Source organism: Pteronotus mesoamericanus, unplaced genomic scaffold (assembly GCF_021234165.1).
Source record: "Pteronotus mesoamericanus isolate MK-2021 breed Mesoamerican mustached bat unplaced genomic scaffold, CSHL_Meso_final contig_269, whole genome shotgun sequence".
Taxonomy (NCBI): domain Eukaryota; kingdom Metazoa; phylum Chordata; class Mammalia; order Chiroptera; family Mormoopidae; genus Pteronotus; species Pteronotus mesoamericanus.
Genome location: NW_026555114.1, coordinates 135,878 through 155,206, shown reverse-complemented (window position 1 = coordinate 155,206; position 19,329 = coordinate 135,878). Strand labels below are relative to the sequence as shown.

The window sequence follows — 19,329 nt, the reverse complement described above, 5'->3', positions numbered from 1 at the left end:
CCCAAAATTCACTCCTTGAGGCTGCCAGGGCCCTGGGAAAGCAAACCCTACTTGCTCACTCCATCCCCGCCTGCCTCTGAGAGAGGCTCGTGCTGGCAGAGCCCTGCGGGCAGAGTTAAGGGAGGCCACTGTGAGGAACGGATTATTGCCCAGATCTGTCTTTCCAGCAGAGGGCAGGAGTGTGCAGAGACCCAAATTTTGATTAAAAGACAAAACAAAGCAACCTACACAGTCCTGGGAGTATGAAGCCTGAAGGCACTCATTTGGCAGTTTGTGCAAAGACCCTGCGGGAGGCTAGGTGCTCACTCTCCTGACTGCAGCAATAAGGGGAAAAAACCCTGGAACTCAGCCAGGCTCCATAGTGGCATATCTTAGCTGGCAACACCTGGGCTTGTGGCATCCAAAGAGCAGGTACTGGGAGGGGGAAGTAGTAAGTTAAAGGTTGGCAGTGAGAGTGGGTCTTGCCATCTTTCTGATCTGGGGGCATGAGGACTTCTGTGGTTCTGTACTGTCTATATCCTGAGGCCTTTCTAGAGCTGGGGCCGGCACTGCGAAGATTGGGTCCCTGGTACCCACCTTCCATCTGTTCCCTGGGCGGAACTCTGGGGAAGCCAGCTGGGGCAGGTGGGAGTGGGGATGAGAGGATCGGGGGCAGATACCCCCAGCTCTCTCCTGGAGCTGCCAATGATCCTTTGACCTCGCTTTCTCGGGGGTGAGGGTGGGAAGGCGAGGGGAGAATGAAATGGAGAAGGAAATCCAGAGAAAGGTCTCTTTTAAGCACATGTGGGAGGGACACCCAGAGAGCCTTTCCTGAAATGAAGAGGGTTTCACAAGCAGGTCTGTGGGGAGTCCTCCCTGGAGATAGCACAAAGGCCTCAACAATCGCCTACTCAGGGCTTTAGCTGATATTGTTATCGGAAACCTAAAAGGTGAGAGGAATAAGCCGCTTCCTGGCTCCCCTGGGTGGGGCTGGGAGGCGGGGTCCTAGGATCTCCCTCAGAATAGCACTATCTCCAGTTCCCCACAGGGGCTCAGCTTCTCCCCAAGCCACTGTCTCACCTGATACCCTGATACGCAGTCTCCCTCTCCCCCTTCTACTGATGGTCTCAGTCTCCTAGGAAGCCCCTAGGAAACAGGTTTGCTGTTTCCCCAGAGCCCGTTGTTACTGCCCGTTGGGGAATCTCTGCCCAGAAAAGCAAATTATCCTGTCTAGAGTGGATGCCATTTGAGCGCACAGTTCTGAAACCTGCCTGTGTTTTAGAACCATCTAGGCGAGCTCTTTAAGAAATAGACATTCCCGGGCCCCACCCAAGACTTCATGAGTCAGAACCTTTAGAGGTGAGGCCCAGGAATCTTATTTTCAACACAGTCTGTGACCCTGATGTGCCTCAATCCCAGGACTGAGAGCCACTGATGTCATGCTAGCTCCCATGGAGTGTGACTCTTGGCCTTTTCTTCTATTTTCTGGGCCCTGGTTCCTGCTTAAGAACCAGGCCAGTAGATGAGTGGAGAACGAGGAATTGGCACTGCCAAGTAATTTGTCATCACATTCGTCCCGGCCTCTGTGGCCCACGTATCAACGGGACATGAGTTGGCTAAAAGAGGGTGCCTGCTACTAATTCCTCTTCCTGGCACCCCACAGGCAGGGCACCACCAGGATGAGCCACGTTTTCCGGTGATCCTCACCATCCGTCATGCTCCCTCCCGCCCCAGGTACACACACATGGAGACAGCTCAAGGTACACTCTGGGGTTGCAGTGGGAGATCAAGATGGTTATGAGAAGGCAGAGAAGCATGGGTGAAGAAAATGAGAAGGAACTAAACTGAAAAATATGGAATAGCCTCAGGGAAAATTTCAGTTCAGGTAGTGCCTAAGAAAACATGTAACTGCTCTCTGTGTTAACATGTAACTGTGTGTGTCAGCCAAAGCTTGACATGGGAAGAAAGAAGATAAGTAGGACAGTTTGTGCATAATTATGGTTGTAGAAATAAAGAGGTGGGAGATGTTACCCACAGGACACTGACTCAAACCTTCCAGATGGCATGTAAGCTGGTTTGGGGTAGCCTATTTCATTCTCAGTGCTATTAGTATGGTTAGCATATTTCTGGAGAGGACCCAGTGAAAAGGCAGTAAATTTAAAGTAATTTATTATTCTGTAAGTCCTCTAAGGGTTTTTTCCACTTCCACTTCCCTCTGCAATTAATGTGGAGTCTATCAACCTCCAAGCAGCTAAGGGTAGGGTGAGAGCCCCACATACTCATTCCGTAAATCTGTGTCCCTCCGATGGGCCCAGTCCTGTTTTATCCTTAAAGAGCATGTAAGTCATTCTCTTCGGAAGTGCCCCAAGTTGCTCTCCTGGCTAAAGCTTCTTTAGGGAGACAGTAGGGAAGGAGAGGAAAAGGCAGGACTAAAACAAAGAGGTAGCCAACATGGGCACTTGACACAAAGGAGACCATGAGGACAAGAGGGCAGCCCCAGGTTGAAAGAAAGATGACCAATGTGTCTGAGCCGTCTGAGGAATACTTCCCGGAGTCCCGGACTGGTACAGCTTGGCCTAAACTGTCATGAGGAAGCTGAAAACACACTGGATACTCATTAAGGTTAAAAGTCTGAGAGGGGCATCCAAAGACACAGCCCGCGTCACCTTTCCTGGGCCTGAAATGGTCCATCTGAGGTGGGGTCACCGTGTCATATGAGCCTCCTGGAGCTGGAAGAACCTGACCCATCTCCCCATCTTCAAGGCATGGGCTCAACAACCTATTTCTCCTTAAAGACCCAGGGATATTATGACCATTTCCCTCAGAGTTCCCTCTCACTGCATTTTTACCACTAGCCAAAGAGGTCTCATCCGATCACACAAAACTCCCCTGTTTAGAAGGAAGCCCATCAGGTCTCACTCCATCTTCACCAATACAAAGAAGCATCAGCACAGCCTCCTCCTGGAGCAGGGGTCCGCAACCCCCCAGCTGTGGCCCGGTACTGGTCTGTGGCCCGTCAGGAACCATGCTGCACAGCAGGGGGTGAGTGGCGGGCAGGGGAGCAAAGCGTCCGTCGAATTACCACCTGAGCTCACCCAGGAGGTCCTGTCTCCAGCAGCCCCCAACACATTCGTGGAAAAACTGTCTCCCATAAAACTAGCCCCTGGTGCCAAAATGATTGGGGACCGGTGTAGGATCTACCATATACTTAGCGATAGGAATGAACACTAGATAAAAGCATAAGCCACAGTATTACACATACTCATGCTTTACAGATTTACAAGTATGCCTGGGCACACTGTCATTGATCAGCAACCCATTTTACAGATGAGGAAAACTATACCTCATAAAGGTTCAACGATTGGAAACAGGATGCACAGCTGGTAAACTATGACCAAGATTCTACTCCATTTCATTACATTAAACATTGAAGAGAGATATAAGGAACTAAACAAAGTGAGTCAAACCTACAAGCGGTGGGTGAGTTTGAAGGGGGTCTTCTTTAGTCCCTTCTTATCAGGTTGACTCACTTCCCACGCTGCTTCTCTGTGCCCCCAAGTTTTCTGACTAAGAACGGAACTTACTTTGTGCAATGGCCATGACTCCAGAGAGGGGTGTCATGATGAGGTTTTGAGATTGCTGGGGGTTATGGTGGGACAGACTGTGGATATTTGTCAAGGTGCTGACGGGGGGCAAACCACCTCCTGAGACCGAGATCTGCTGGAGAGAAAAAACAAGAGCACCATGAGTGGAACTAGAACTGCAGAGAGCAGTGCCTAGAATGACATCACTTAGCAATTCCTTGGCACAACTAATTAATGGGTGAATTCATTCACTCATTCGTTTGTTCATTCACTTATTCACTCAATAACAATTATTAAGCACCTACTTCTGAGTAGGAACTGTTCTAGGTGCTGAAGATAGAGCACTAAGTAAAATAGACAATAATCCTTCCTTTATGGTGTTTCTATTTGCTGACTACCTTTGAGTTACTAGCCTGTCTTAGAGATTCTTCTGCCCTTGGGTATTATAGGAGCATCCTGTGCTCACTTTGGAAGTACCCTCTGTTCTGCTCTATGCCTTCTATGTTATACGTGTTAAAGACAAGTGATTGCTAAAAATAATAACGGAAGAAATGTCCTGGACTCTGCAGTGAGAGCAGGGAAGCTCTCACTGGCTACAGGCTCTACCCAAGCACTGTTCAGACATTAAGTCACAAACCTCACAATAGTCCCATGAGGAAGATACTTCTGCCATTCTCATTACACTGATGAAAAAACTGGGGCTCGGAGTAGATGTGTGTATTGCCTAAGATTCAACAAGTAGTAAATGGTACATCTGGTATTTAAGCTTAGGTCTGTCTGACTCCAGAACTCAAGTTCTTACCTTAATAGAGGACTTTCCCCCACTTCTACAATTATTGCTAAGGGTTGAGGGAGATCAGCCATTATTGAACTTCTCTATTTTTCCCAAATTTCCACTATACATGAGAATTTATTTCCCTCCTTTCTCCCTCCCTCCCTCCCTCCCTCCCTCCCCTCCCCTCCCCTCCCTCCCTCCCTCCCTCCCTCCCTCCCTCCCTCCCTCCCTCCCTTCCTTCCTTCCTTCCTTCCTTCCTTGGAGCTGATATTGTAATGATAAAGCTACTAAAATAAGCCTTGGGTTCCAGGTATCCCCATTCTGTTTTACCATTATATTAATGAGAGTTTAGTAAGAAAAAGCTACTGATTTTTATGTATGTACTACATACACGGCCACTCTGAATCTTTTTATTGATGATTGAATCCTTTTACTTATTCCTAATGTCTTTTCGGTTTTGATTTTCTTTATTTTTCCAAGCATATAAAAGCATCATATTATAAAAGCATATAATGCTGTTAGGGTCTCTTCCTATGTGTACATGTTATATTGCATTGGTTGGAACTTTCTGAATAGTATTAAATAATAACAGCTGTCATAGTTGTGCTTGCATTGATGCTGATGTTATCACAAATGCTTCCCATGTTTCCCCATTAGTTATAAGGAAATATCAGTTTTACACACACACACACACACACACACACACTATACTTTTTTCATGACAAAGCTGTTTACTATTTATAGTTTTAAAATAATTTTTAAAAATATTATTAATAAAGGACATCCCCTCTTATTCTGAACTAACCCAGAGCATCTTGTTACCATCAGGGACCCTGAGAAGAGCTTTCGAGGCAGGATGCAGACGTACATCAGAGGTCTGAGTAGTCCAGTTTCTCTTCCTGTATCGCTCATTACCCAGGGCTGCTTAGATTATAGGTCTTGCACCGGCACCCAGGTGAGACACTATCTCCCTCCTGCCCCACCCTTCTGATCAACCCCATAGCTTCCAAGGTTAATTTGAAAAAGAAAGAAAGAAAAAAACCAAACAGGTTTGTTTGTGTTTTTAAAATGAGCATCAAGAAGTGAGTTAGGGGTCAGGTGACCAAGAAGGAATTCCAGCCACATTAAACAAGAGAGAACCAGCCTGTTTGCTGGACTTGTTTTTCAAAATGTCAGAGTCATTAAAAAAAAAAAAGGAAGAAACAGTAACATGGCTTCAGACTTCCCATGGGTGATGTAGTCCTTTAGGAAAAGTCAAAGAAATGACAGTAATTTCTATCATTTCAGTGCTAGATTTTAATGGTGAAAGAGAAGTATGGATGCCCAGTGGTAAAAACAATGCAAATGTGTATGGCTTTAGGGTTTGTGAAGCGCTTTCCCTGACTGTCCTCAATAGATAATGACACAAATGGAGAAGGCATTATGATGACTGCCCCTATGTTATAGATTAAGAAATAGATCTTCAGAAGAGTTGAGAGACCAGCTCTATGTCATTTGACTGGAAGCGAGGAAGCCAGAGTCCAAACCCAGTTTTGCTGGAGTTTAAATCCCGCCCACTTACTACGTTTGGGTAATCTTGGTCAAGTCCCTTCCCACTCAGAAATGCAGCCATTATTTTCTGTTTGCCTCCAGGACGGATGGAAGCCAGGGAGTTGCCAAGGATCTGTCATGATTCTTAGAGGATAATTCACTGAGCTTGAATTAACTTCATGCTGCCATTTGCAGTCCTTTCACTATGTTAAGTGCTTTATCTGCCAACAACCTATTACTCTACAGGGAAACTGAAGTTCAAGAAGTTAAGGAAATGTGCCCAAGTGGTAGTGTTGGTGTTCAAAGCAGCCACCTGGTTCCAAGGCCTGAGCTTTCCACCACTAGGTCACAGTGCTTTGATGCTGTGAAAATATCCAGTACATGCTTAAAAAAAAACAAGTCTCAACATGCACAGGCTGCAACCCTAAACCTGGCCAGCTCTTTGCATGTCCTACTGAAAGTCAGGACACAGAAATTGCCATTCCTTGTACAGAGGTTACTCAAAGAACAGAAGAGCTACAGGCAGTTCTCAAAACCATGACCCTTTATTTTACAGAAAAGAAAACTCACGTTAAGCAACACCCATCCTATTGGTGACAAATAACAGAGCTCAGGATTTGGACACACTGGTCCCCCTGCCTGCACTATTTTTAACCATATTCCCCTCTTGCATCGGTGGGCCAAGATCTGTTAGATATTAACAGAAAACAGACTCTTGAATTTGGGCTCCCAGTAACAGTGACATAATATATGAGCCAGGGTGTTGGAGGCTAGTGAAAAGCTGGTCCATGCAAACAAACGTCCAGGTGTTTGCTCATGTTGAGGTGTGCTGTCTTGGTCAATCATCAATCCAAGAATATACTGCCCATTAGGGCACTGCCAAGCAGAACAGGAAAAAGAAGAAAGTGTGTCCACAGGCTGCCCTTGGAGCAGCCCTGGCCCCCCGTGAGGCAGTTTGCCTCTCAGGGGAACGAGTGGGGAGGCTCAAAGGGAAACCCCAAGGGCCTTTAAGCAAAGGAGCGGAGACTTGGAAGGTTCCATCCACGGAGAAGTCAAGACCTCTTTCACAAGGCCCCTTCTCTGGGGAAGCCCGGGTATTTCTTATCCCTACTTGTTCAGGTCTCAAAGTGACCGTTGAGAACCCATAGAGACTTATCTGTGCCTCTCACAAGGTAGCCCAGACAAACCGTTCTTCATGAAGAAGCTTAAGAGAAGAGGGGAGAGCAAGGAGGCTGCAAAGTACCTCCCCCAGGAGCACCCTTTCATTTATTTTACAGAGATCTCTAGCAGGGAGCTCAGCCCAGGTCCCCTGAAACTAGAGTTGACCAGGCCAGCTCTTTCCTCAGAAACTGCACTTTGTTTTTCCCTCCGGGGAGCTGGGGACTCAATCACCTGTGACTCACCATTCCTGTGTTGCCTACACAGCACACACGTCAAGGTCTAAAACAGCATCTGCTCCCTGTGCCTTCCCCCTACACCGCCCCAACCTGCCTCTGGGTCAGACACCTTGAGGGAATGTGTGCAGCTCCACCTGGAGCGTAGAAGTCCTGAGGCTCCTCCCCCTGCCGAAACACAGAGCAGGACCAAAGACTAAAGTTTTCCATTTCCTCCCCTTCCTGCTGTCGGAAGGCTTGTGTTCTCTCATAGGCTGTTCTCCCTTGCACTTGTGTTGCTAGAGGACTAGAACCTTGAAAGTTCAAATGCAAAGAGCCTATTCCTCACCAAGTGTGCTAAACTTACACCTGGGTGTAGACTGTGGTCAGGGATACAGAAAACTTCATTTAAAGAGAACAACATTGACATTACCATAACAACAATACTGTCACTCATTGAATATTTACCTTACTAAACAGTGTGCTGAGTATTTCCCATATTACCACCTTTGTCTCCTCAATAACCCTATTGTTATTACCTCCATTTTTTATAGAGGAGAAGAAACGACCTGGAGGAGCTCAGTAACCTGCCCAAGGCTACACAGCTATTAAGTACTGGAACTGGGATTTGAACCTGGGTCATTGAAACTTCAAAGTCGGTGCTTCTCACTCACCCCGTAAGCACCACCCCACCCCACCTGCCATGCTGTGCTCTGATCTTCACTAGCATGCCATCTGATGTCCTTCAAAAATCCCAGTTCAGGATGCCTCTCCCCACCTGCCACCCACTAAATCCTCACTTAATTACTCTCCTTGCCAGCACCAGGGGGTGGTGAAGAGAAAAGGGGAACTTGTTTCAAAGTGAGGCCCTCTCTGGGTTAAAAAAACTGGCTTTGGAGGCCTTGGCTGGGGGTGGTGGTGAATGAACATTTTATCAACACAAATGTCATTGGCAGCCCCTAAACAAACAGTGTCCCACCCGGCTTGCTCCTTTATGAGGCATTCAATCAATAAAATGAGAGCAGAGCTCTGTCAGATTTATTGGCTGGGTTCAAACCGAACACCTCTTCCACCCGCCACAGGCTGGGTCACCCGTTCTACCCTTCCATTCCAACTCTGGACAGCCCCCATCTTCCGCGGTAGGGCTACAATGGTTCATTGTGTGAGGCAGGCCTTGTGAGAAGTTGTGTTTGTTTTGCCTCTTATCTTATCAGCTCCAGAGCTACAATGGCCCAGGTGTACTCACCATTTTACCATCAGGTGAGAGGAGATTGTGGCCTGGGTCCAAGCTGGCTGGAGAGACTTGCTGTAAAACAGACTGGCTGGTCACCATGGCGCTGTTGCCGTGGTGACTGATTGTTGAGGAGGAAGTGACCTCATTGTTTCCCTGCTGGCTGTAGCGCACTCCTGCAAAACAAGGCAGACCCAACAGTGAACTTTAGTGCCGCCAGGGCTCTGGAACACTGACTCTGCCCCCACCCCGCATTTCTAAGGGTGGACGACAAGAACAGAAAGTTGCCATCTCCTCCCCTGTCTACCCTCAAGAAATATCAACCCTTCTTTTTTCTAGGGGATAGGCCTCTATTGAGTTCTGGAATGTAAGCTCCATGAGGGCAGTGCATTTTTATCTGTTCTCTATTGTTCATTGCTGTATCCCCAGTGCCTTGGCCCTTGGTAGCCACTCAATAAATACTTGTCCAATGAATGAATGAATGGATTCTGCTTGTTGCTGCTTCAGCACAGTTCATTAAGGATTTAGGGTCTTTTCCTGGCGGGAGTATTTCTTTGACTCTTTAAAATGCCTTCTAGAAATATTTCCCTGGCATCTCTTGGCTATGTGTGGCTGCAAAGTATAAGCTGACGCATTTTACAAAGAGGCACTTGCGCAGTGACCCTTGTAAGAACCATAGCAAAATGCACCAGTCTCTGTGCACCACTGTTTTGGCTGAGCCCAAAAGGCCTGGGGCACACAGGCAGAGCAGGACAGGAATGGGGCTGCAGCTAGGAGTCTGTCTCTGGGATTCATGTTCCTTTGATGGGGTCTCATTTGGCTGACTCCCAACGGCACAAGGGAAGATGTGTCTGCCGGGAGGTGGGACAGGCAGCACATACAGGCAGGATGTAAATGTTTAGTAAAGCACTGTAGTTTGGTCTGCAAGAGAGGGGAGAACCAAGCCTGTTCCTAACCTCACTGCTCTGACCTGCCCTCTTGCTCAGGAACCAAAACAAAGGTCTGTGCTCAGGAAAGGGAAGAGGCTGGATAGGAACCAGGCAACCAAAGGAAGCAAGAGGTGGACAAAGAACCTGGGTAAGTTTCCAGAGTCAAAGTCCTGTTTGATGTGCCCACAAAACAGCCAAAGACGAAGTTGGCATAGCTGGGTGTTTCATACTAAGCTCAAGTTTAGAAAGAGAGTGTTTTATTTTCCACTTTGGATTTGACAAAAAAGGATTGGAGGCCCTGTTCTGCAAGGGAGGGAGACCAAACGTTCTAGGCACGAAATCATTGGGAGAGGTGGGCCAGCTATTTGGCTGTACTTCTCCTGTTGCCCAGTTTCCCAAGATGAACCATCACTTTATAGAGTAGATTGCTTCGACTGGTCTGCTTCCCCCCTGCTCCTTCCCAAGGAGGCTGTGAAGTACCCCCAAGCAAGCTGTAATGACCTGCAGCCTCCAATTCACTAAGGTGAAGCTTGCCAAGGGGAAACCCCAGCCAGTTTTCCTTGGATCCTCTGAAAGACAGTATCCGAAGCTGATATGACCTAGAGTTTATGAGGGCTGGGGAGAAGACAAATTAAGTGCTAAAGCAGGGTTCTAATCTTCAAGAGCAACTTGTTTGACTATGAAGTGGCTTAATGCTTGCCCTACAGGCATCTTCTATTGGTTGTTTTCCCCATCCTTTGATTCAAGGGGCTGCTAGTGGGGGACGCGCTGGTAGTGGGGCAGCACTACAATTCCATGGCTATTGATGTGGGGCATTATATTTTGGGGTAAATAGGAGCCATGAAGTTAAAAAGAAGGAAAGCTTCCAGGTATCCAAACCACCACCCCCTGGCCAGTCCTGTCTGTCTTCCTTGCACCCATCTGCAACTCCCTACTTTCCTGTTCATCACCGTCTACTCCATCCCATTGGATTAAATTCGATCCTTTTTCTCCACTCACATTAGCTCACAGTATTGTAATATGGAAGAAGAAAGACCTGAAACTTGAGCTCAGAAAGCAGAGCCAGGTTCAGTGGGAAAGAGGGAAGCATATTTCAAATCAGTAAAAAAGAATTTTCTAACAAGGAGGGACAGGGGGGAAGGCTGTGGGCCATGAAGCTAGACAAACTCAGGTTCCAATCTTGACTTTGCTCTAACAGATGTGTGCTTTGGGGGAAATTTCCTCTCTCTGCCTTAGTTTCTTCTCATAAAATGGAGAGAATGCTTCCTTATTTTTATATTAGAGATAACATAGAGCTCCCAGCACAATGCTAATTAAATGGCAACTATGAGGGGGGATGCTGAGGATATAGGAATATACCTCAAGATATATGCCCTCAGACTCTAGAACTCTAGCCAACTTAAGGCAGCTTCTTAGTACTGAAAGGAATGATCTTTCCATGCAGAGTAGTTTCAAAAACACCCAAACCTAGTGGACCACAGATGCTTTGCCCTGGAAGCAATTTGGGAAGGGGGCCTGGCCCGGCCCTCTTGCCACCTCCTTTAGGAGGCCCTGGACTTCACCCTGCTTTGCCCCTGCTTTCTCTGACTCCCCGACTAGCTATTTACCTCCCCAAGATGCTCTGCTCCTGAGAGAGTGGTGATAACGCTGGGAGTCAGGTGTGTTTTCACCCCTAGCCTGTCCCCATCATCGATTCAGTCTCAAGTCAAACAGACTCTGGTTTTAGCCTATTTAGTTTGGCTGAAGGAAGAGGGCCAGCCCTCGGATGATCAAATATGGGTCACTGGGAGGCTTTTCCCCTACCACAGGCTACATAATTATTTATTTAAAAATAATTAACCAAAAATATGCACAGGAAACAAAAGCCTTCTTTACAAGGGAGTCTGGCAGGAAAGAGTCAAGAACCATATGTTAGAATCCAGGCAGCGTAGCCCAAGGTTGCTCTGGTTTTCAAACTTTGTTTTCTCCCATAGCAAACTTCATTCTATGAGAAATAAAACGGTGGACCTCCTCTGTTTAAACACAGATGGGCCTAGACCTCGGTATAGTCCTTTGAAGACCTCTGCCTAAGGCATAATGTCTGCCTGGGAATTAGGGATCCCTGTTTTGATCTCCATTCTGCTATCAGTGTATTGGGTGAACTCCAGCTTCCTCATCTCTAAGCCAGAGGACTGCCCGCTGCGGGGAGGGGGCTAGTATCACTGCGGAGTGTGGTGGGAACCAGGCCTGAGGCCGCTCATCAGCTCCACAGTCACCTGGAACCTTTCCCACTGATGCTTTTCTCACCAGGAATTTGGTAATCACTCTGGACCCTGAGAGGGTGACTGTAATCAGCCAAGTGACTTAAAGGGGGGCGTGGAGGTGGAGGGTGTATCACAAGGTATCTGCTGGAGCTCTCATTAGAGGAAGGAGAGGCCAGGTCCTTGTGTATTTCACAAACTCAGAAGAGGGCTTGAGGCGAGAATGAAAGAGCAGTCTCTGGAGCCAGGCAACCTGGTTTTAAATCTTGGCTCTCATGTAATAGCTGTGTGACTCTGGGGAAGTTACTTAACCTCCCTGAACTTTGGGTTTCTTTGTTGTTAACAATATCCACCCCTTAGCTTATTGGGAAGAAGTCGGATGAATTAATGGGTATCAAAGTATCCAGACTGTGCTTGGCACATAACAGTTGCTCAAGACACATTGGTTCCTCCAACTTTGGAACTATTTTTCTCTGAAAGATATTTTTAGAAGGCTGGGTCCCCAAAACCTTACTGAACACCCATCACATGCCAGGTACCATGCTAGGGAGCCTGTGTTAAGAAGTGAAATGGCATCTTCCCTCTTCCTTCACTGTTGTAAGCTCTGAAAACAAATATCCAATGAGGGCTCTGGTTTAACATTCACTGGCCAAAGATGCCAGGTTAATAGCTACAGAGGCCCCATAGGAGAAATGACAATGCCAGAAGGTGGCCATATACCCTCCATTCACTTCCTGGCTCAAGTCGCTAATTGGCCACATCTCCATCATTGGCCCTATGAGCCACAGCAAGTGTGTCCAGCAGCAAAAGTCATCTCAGCTGGAATCTGGAGACATCCCAGAGGTCCCAGTGAGATTATGCAATTTCATATGTTCCTAGTCCTCAGCATCATGGGTGATGATGTTATTCCTGAATTCCTGACAGCATGAGGGGCAGAGACTAATCATTTGGCTTCTATCCAATGTGACTGGTCAGAAGTGTCAGACATGAAAGAAGCTTATGGTACTAAGAAGCCAGCCTCTCCAGGCCCTGCCTTCCCGCACCAGCACCCATCTGCAGGGCACTCTTCACGCTGCTACAGCTTGGGATTTCTCTCTCAAAATGGCACCATGTCACTGCCCTATTTGGAAACCTCTGATGGCTCCTCACTACCTTCTGGAAAAACCCTAACACCTAAGACAGGCAGGATTTGGCCTTTGTGGCTGCAGTCTGTCTCATCTGCAGCATCTCTCACCACATCCCATACACCATGTCAGAGTACCTGCCATTTCCTGCCTCTGGGCCTTTGCTTATGCTGTTCCCTCTGCCTGGAAAGCTGTTCCCTTCTTCTCCAAGTCATGTCCTTTAAGAGGGCTAAATGTCACCTCCTCTGTGAAGCTTTCCTTGATTCATCCTGGTAGTTATCTGTTCTGTCCTTTGTCATTTACATGCAGTAGAGATTCTTACAGCCGGAGCATGTTACACTGCACCATAAAGCTCTGATGATATCTTTACCTCTCTCCCCTACTTCAAGGAAGAGTTGGCTTTTTACTCATTGTTGCATCTTCAGAGCCTAGTAGAAGGCCTGAAATTATGAATATTTATCAAGTGAAAAAATGAGCCCTCAGATGATTTGAGCATCCATGCCCCACAACAAGGAAGCACCCTTCTGGCCGAAGGAGAAAATACAGTTAGTTATACAGTGATGTTTGTACTGGAAGTGTGGATTTCTTCCAAGTCTGCTGATATATTAGGGAATAATTTGAATGCAATATGAATTATGCATTTGAAGAATTTGCTAAGTGAAATAAGCCAGAGGGTGACAGACAAATACCATATGATCTCACTTATAAGTAGAACCTAATCAACAAAACAAACAAATGCACAAAATAGAACCAGAGACTTGGAAATAAAGAACAAACTGACAGTGACCAGAGGGGTGTGGGGAGGTGGATAACGGGGGAAAGGAGGGGAAGGGGCCAGCAGAGGAACACGAGTAGAGGACTCATGGGCGTGGAAAATGGGGGGATTGACTGGGATTGGGGGCGGGGTGGGGAGAGCAATGGGGAAAAAGGCAGGACAACTGTACCTGAACACCAATAAAAGAAAAGAATTCATAAATCTGCACCATAAATCTGCACCCAACGACAATAAAAAAGAGAATTCATAAATCTGAATGGAGCCACACAGGATTACACCGAACACCCCATGAGCAGAGGCATGCACAGACACACCATCGAACATCTGCTGTCGACTGTCCATGCCCTGCATGTGCTATAAGCTGCATTTGTCCACATCTGGAGTTACAACTTCCCTTATGACTTCCGATCACCCTCTGTCTACCACTTCACAATAACTCACAAGTTGCAACCCTCATCCATAGGCAAGATTCAGGGTTTTTTCAAAGCAAAGTGCCATATACATTGTTTTACAGGATTTATGTATTAATCACTTAACAGGTGTAAAATTCTGCTGTTTTTATTAGATTCTTATCTTTTTAAAAGGTGCCACCGGTGGAGTTTTTGAATATTGTGACCTTAATCCCATTTTTTCCCCATAGGCCCTGTGGTTTTTATGGTGTGACTTTGCAGAGCATGGTGGTTTGCATGATGCATATGTTGGGTTCTACAGAACTGACTGTGCATCTGTGTTCAAAGACACACACCAACTAACTGCCTTACAGGAGGATCCCAGAGAGGAGCTGCTCAGTGTGTAATTAACCATAGGGTTTTTTCAGAAATCTGCCCTTCGGGGCTTAGACCCACAGCTCCTAGAGCCCTGGGTATCTAATCAAGCTCTCTAAGCGCTCCAGAAAACAACTGAGACCCCAATTTCATGACTCCAGACATCAGCAGGGCACCTGCATCTAGACACTTTAAACTAATACTCTTTCTATCTCTTTGCCTCGACTCTGAGGATTCTGGGCCTGTCTGCTTTTGGGCCTTGGCACTCTTGTCTATAAAGTGGGCATACAGATCTCCCTTCCTCAGAAGCCATAATGAATGAATAACATAAGGTTAGAAAAGCACTGTGTTTTCCTGGGAGAAAAAAATGCTAGGCAAACAGAAGAGTAACGGTCAGCCTGGAAAGCATGGCCAGAACTGCTCTTTTAGTAAGAAGACAAGAGGGAGGTGGGGCCTCCTGGGCCATGACAGGCTCAGCTTGCCCCCACGTGGTCTTTGGCACTGAAGCCTGGCATCCCTTTCATGGGGGTGAGCTGCACCCCGAATCTGGTGGGATGCCTTTCACCCTTGACATCTCAAAGCCAGTCTCCCATCCCTGATAATGCAGGAATGTTCCTCTGGTTGGTGGACCTCTGCCAGCAAGAGTGAGCGTCCCAGCCACCAACAAAGTAAACATTACTCAACTGGCCAGGGCTCTGTCACACACATTCTTCCCCTGTGTTCCTAACCTCATGCAGAGCGCAGCCCAACCCTGCTGGGTCTAGAAACTGGGAATTCAAACTCAAGCAGGAGGGACCACGCAAAGGAGAAAGCTCCTCCAAAAGGAGACCACAGTGTCCATCGGTTACAAGGGCACAGAGCTGTCTTTTTTAAAAGGTCTAGGGAGGGGACCTGGAGGAATTGGGCCGCTCTTGATGGAGAGACATGTTGGGTTCCTTAGAAACCTACTCCCTCTTTTCCCGAAGAGGAATCTTTTCTGGAGGAGAGAGGCAGAGACACAAATGATTCAGTCTGGTGAACTTCTGAGACACACATTTGGGATAAGAAGAATGGGAACCATTCCACAGCTTGAATTTGGGAACTCCAGAAATGAAGGCTCTCAAATGAGTTAGCATTGCTGCCTCAGTTTCCTCTTTGGTAACCTAGGACTATGGCCAGTTCTTCCCAATATTACCACCTCCGCCGGGATAAAGATGAACATTTGCAAACAGTTTAGGAGATGAAAAATCTGAAAGCCAGGGAGGAAAAAGCTGGTGCAAGATGAAAGCAATTTAAACACTGGGCTGGCTTCAATTCCAGGTCCCTTTCTCCCTGAGGTGGCTTAGTTAGGAGCCCAGTCATAAGAGGAGAAACACAGACAGAATTGCGGGGATGGTAAACATTCTTGAACTCAAGGAGAAGTTGAGTGATCCTTAAGGGAAGCCCACAAACTGGTTTTCTTATGAAAACCAAAGCAAATGTAACCAAGAAAAGAAAGAAAAAGTCTTTCATTAAAGCATCTCGGCTGAGAACAGAAGCTAATGTGCCTGGCGCACTTGAGAATTTAAAACTGCATGTGTGGGGGGTTAGAAGGGACACCAAGTCTGCCTGTCCTCCCCACCAGGCCCGCCAGCTGCCACGCCTGGTTCTTACCAGAGAGCCGGTTTCTGCAGGCAAACGTCACATGGTTTGCAATGAACACTTTGACCTAGAGACCGAGGCTGCAGGGGAGAGAAGCCTGGCTGATATTCGAGAACATGAGAGGCCCTCACACATGTGAAAGTCTTACACAGTTTGCATCTCCTGGTGTTGCAGAAGCCCATTCAACAGTGTGGAGAGCTGAGATTCAAAGAGGAGGAGGCATTTGCACTACCTCTTGCTAGGGTCTCCCAGCAAACCGGTGGTATTCTGAAGCTGACCCTTCTCCCTCTTCCTCTTAAGCCCCAAACTTACTCCAGATATGCTGAGACTTCCATCATGACCCACCAATAGTTTGAAATGACTTTGTTTACTTGTTTCCTGGCTGTGTATCTCTCATTGGAATATAAGCCTGATGAGGGCAGAGCCTGGTCTGTCTTCTTCACTGTCCCTCAGCACCTTGTACAGAGCCCAGCCCATGATAGGCTCTCGAATTTGCTGGATGAGTAACTGACGGATGAATGACCTACACTGCAGCTCTGATGGAGGGCTTCACCTTCAGTCTTTTGAGTTGAGCAGTGGAGAACTGATGGTGGTATACATTTATCCTCTAAATCTCCTGGTTTTTCTGAGGCTAGCGAGAGGCATATGTTTTTAAGGAGGAAGGGAGGAAAGGAAGAGAGAGGAGACAGAGATTAAACTATAATCACAATGAAGAAATAGTATGGACGTATTTGGCAATTTCATGTTTGAAAATGCCAGGTGGGTGTGTAGGGAAGCAAGTGTGATACAACAGGACTTAGTTTTTACACCTGAGGTTTTGGACAGTACTTTATCTAGTGCAAAAAAGGGCCTGTGGTGCCCTGGCCAGGTGATTCAGTTGGATGGAGCATCATCCAATACACCAAAAGGTTGCAGGTTCGTTTCCTGGTCAGGGCACATAGCTAGGTTGTGGGTTTGATCCCCATCAGTGTGTGTATGAGAGGCAACTGATTGATGTTTCTCTCTCTCTCTCTCCCTTCCTCTCCCTCTAAAGATAATAAACATGTCCTTGAGTGAGGATTAAAAAAAAAACTTTTTTTTTTTAGAAAGGGCCAATGGGAGCCTGTGAGGACCCCACCTCCACCTATTCTCTACTTCTTGAGGCCTAAGCAGAGCACCCATTACCTAGGATGCTGTAAGGGGCATGGGAGTGGGTGTTTCCTTTAGCAGAGGCTTACCTTTTCTAAAGGCTGTGGGCTGCAGGTGGGGACCCCAAATTTAGAGTCACCATTTTAGAATCCAGTTTTAGTCCTATTGGTTTGATTCTGGGGTAAGGAGGACCAATTAAGGAGGCAACAAGAGTGACTTAAATGCCTTTTTCTCCAAGGAACCCAGACTAAAACTAGGAAGGGTTAACAGTGGACATCATTAGGCCTAAAGGCTGTCGGGACAGACAGAGCCCTGCCTTTGCAGGCAGGGACAATGTGGCTGTGACAAAGGCCCCTAGTCCTGGCTGATGAGGAGAATGATGATTCTTCTTGTGGGTCTCGGCAACTGGGGGAAGGCTATAAAGCCATCAGCAGACTGAGCCACTGGGTGTCCACACAAAAGTTAGGTCCTATAAACAGACATCTGTATTGTGACTAAAGGGCTAATAAAATTGCCCTAGAAAAGAGAGGTTTTCCACTGCGACCTATTCATAAGCAGGACCCTACTGAGAAGTGACAGCAAGGGAGAAGATCCTTTGAGGCCTGGCAAGTGTCAGAGCTGCTTTGTTAGGAGGGGTTTGCCTGGCCAGACCCAGCCTCTTCATCACCGTCGGTGAGAGCAGAGCCATCAGCATCATTATCACCATCATCATCACCATCATCATGACAAGGAGCCACTGATCACCAGCTCAGGGATGCCGGGCCCAGGTGTTGGGCACTAAGACTTTGGAAGGTGGATGATTACTGACCTCCCTTGAACCGGAGCACCAAGGACGTGCTCAGGGAGCATCCCCTGAGAACTGGCGGCTGCCTTGAGCTGGGTAGTTTCCTTTCCGTCTCTCTAAATGACTCTGGTTTGCAAAAAGTTCTGTCCCTTTTCTAAACCTCCGATCAGTCATTAGACACTCAGGAAGAGTTGCTCTAGCTCTTTTCTTGCCCAAAAGATTATACAAGGAACATAAAACTAACTAGAAGAACTACACTAAACTAGTAGACCAACTAAACTTGTAAACTAAACTAGAAGAACCTAAACTAGTATTTAGAACATTAGGGAGAAAGGATAATAAGTTTTCTTCAAAAACTTCTTGGTAGCATTTAATGTTGAGAGTTTTTTTTTGTTTTTGTTTTTGTTTTTTTGAGAACTGTATCTTTTGGTTAAGCAGCATTAAGGGTGGTAGAGCTGATGACATTGTTCCTAAAAAAGGGAAAAATATGCTTGAAATAATAATATATGCATGTTATGTAAAATAAAACTAATTTCATGCTCAGCTTAACTCTAAAACTGAATAACAGATAATAAACTGGGATTTACGCATTAAGCTTCTGGACAGAAATTCCTCTCTAATATATATCTCCACTCCACGAATATATGGAATGTCTACCACGTTCCAGGCACAGGGTTGTAGACTGGAGACACAGTGGTCAAGAAAGCCGACTCAGACTTACATGTTGGTACAGCATGCAACTTGACCCCTTGGAATACTTACGTAGTGAGCTGGGTTTTCAGAGACTTCAGGGACTACCTTGTTCACAGTAAGAATAAGACTTAATTGGTTTGTTTCTTTTTCTTTGATGGATAGGGATGCAAACCCTATACCTCACCTTGCAGTAGGATTCTCAAGAAGGAGGGGAAGAAGGCTCCATTTGTAAAACATCTTGAGACAAATTAAGCACCTATTTTATGCCCATTGTGCAAACTGCTGTTACACCAATAGGAGATGTTCAGACCTTTTCCATCCTCATTGAGCAAGAACTCACTGGACTCCACGGCCCACTCTGTCTGACAGGAAGAGGCACCCTGCAGCGGGCAGGGCCAGAAGGCAAGGGCAGGCAAGCTGCCACTCAAAGGCCCCGAAAGTGTTAACATCCACCAGTTATAGGTGTCTCGTTTATACCCATTGTAAATCTGTTTATTGTGACTGGCCCCACCCAATCTGCTGGTGCTGTAAAGCTCTAATGGTCCCTAATAAAGGTGGAAGGCCTCTCACAGCACACAATTCCTGAAATGGGGAAGGAGCGAGGGAGAGCAGGAGGGAGAGAGACAGATGAGGAGCTAACTATAAAAATCACAACGGCAAACCTCCCTCTGTTCATTCAAGCAGCAGAGTCCTGGGCCCCAAGACTTCATGCTCCACACAAATAAGAACCTGTCGGAGCTGAAAGGTCTAACACCCGCATTTGCCAGAATCTCTGAGAAGTTAAATGATTTGCTCAAGGT

General features: G+C 46.7%; 1 protein-coding gene across 5 annotated transcripts in view; it reads right to left on the bottom strand.

Annotated features, from left to right (window-relative positions):
- The window catches only part of HNF1B (HNF1 homeobox B), a 51,478-nt gene that overhangs the window by 12,389 nt on the left and 19,760 nt on the right, over positions 1-19,329 (bottom strand). For 3 of the 5 annotated variants that reach the window (XM_054574802.1, XM_054574805.1, XM_054574804.1), the window contains exons 5-6: positions 8,488-8,648; positions 3,564-3,696 (exon numbers count right to left, since the gene is read on the bottom strand). In XM_054574802.1, the coding sequence (XP_054430777.1) occupies positions 3,564-3,696; positions 8,488-8,648 (294 nt within the window). Of the gene's footprint in view, positions 1-3,563; positions 3,700-8,487; positions 8,649-19,329 lie in introns of all 5 variants that reach the window. The other 2 variants (XM_054574801.1, XM_054574803.1) reach the window with 1 other exon arrangement.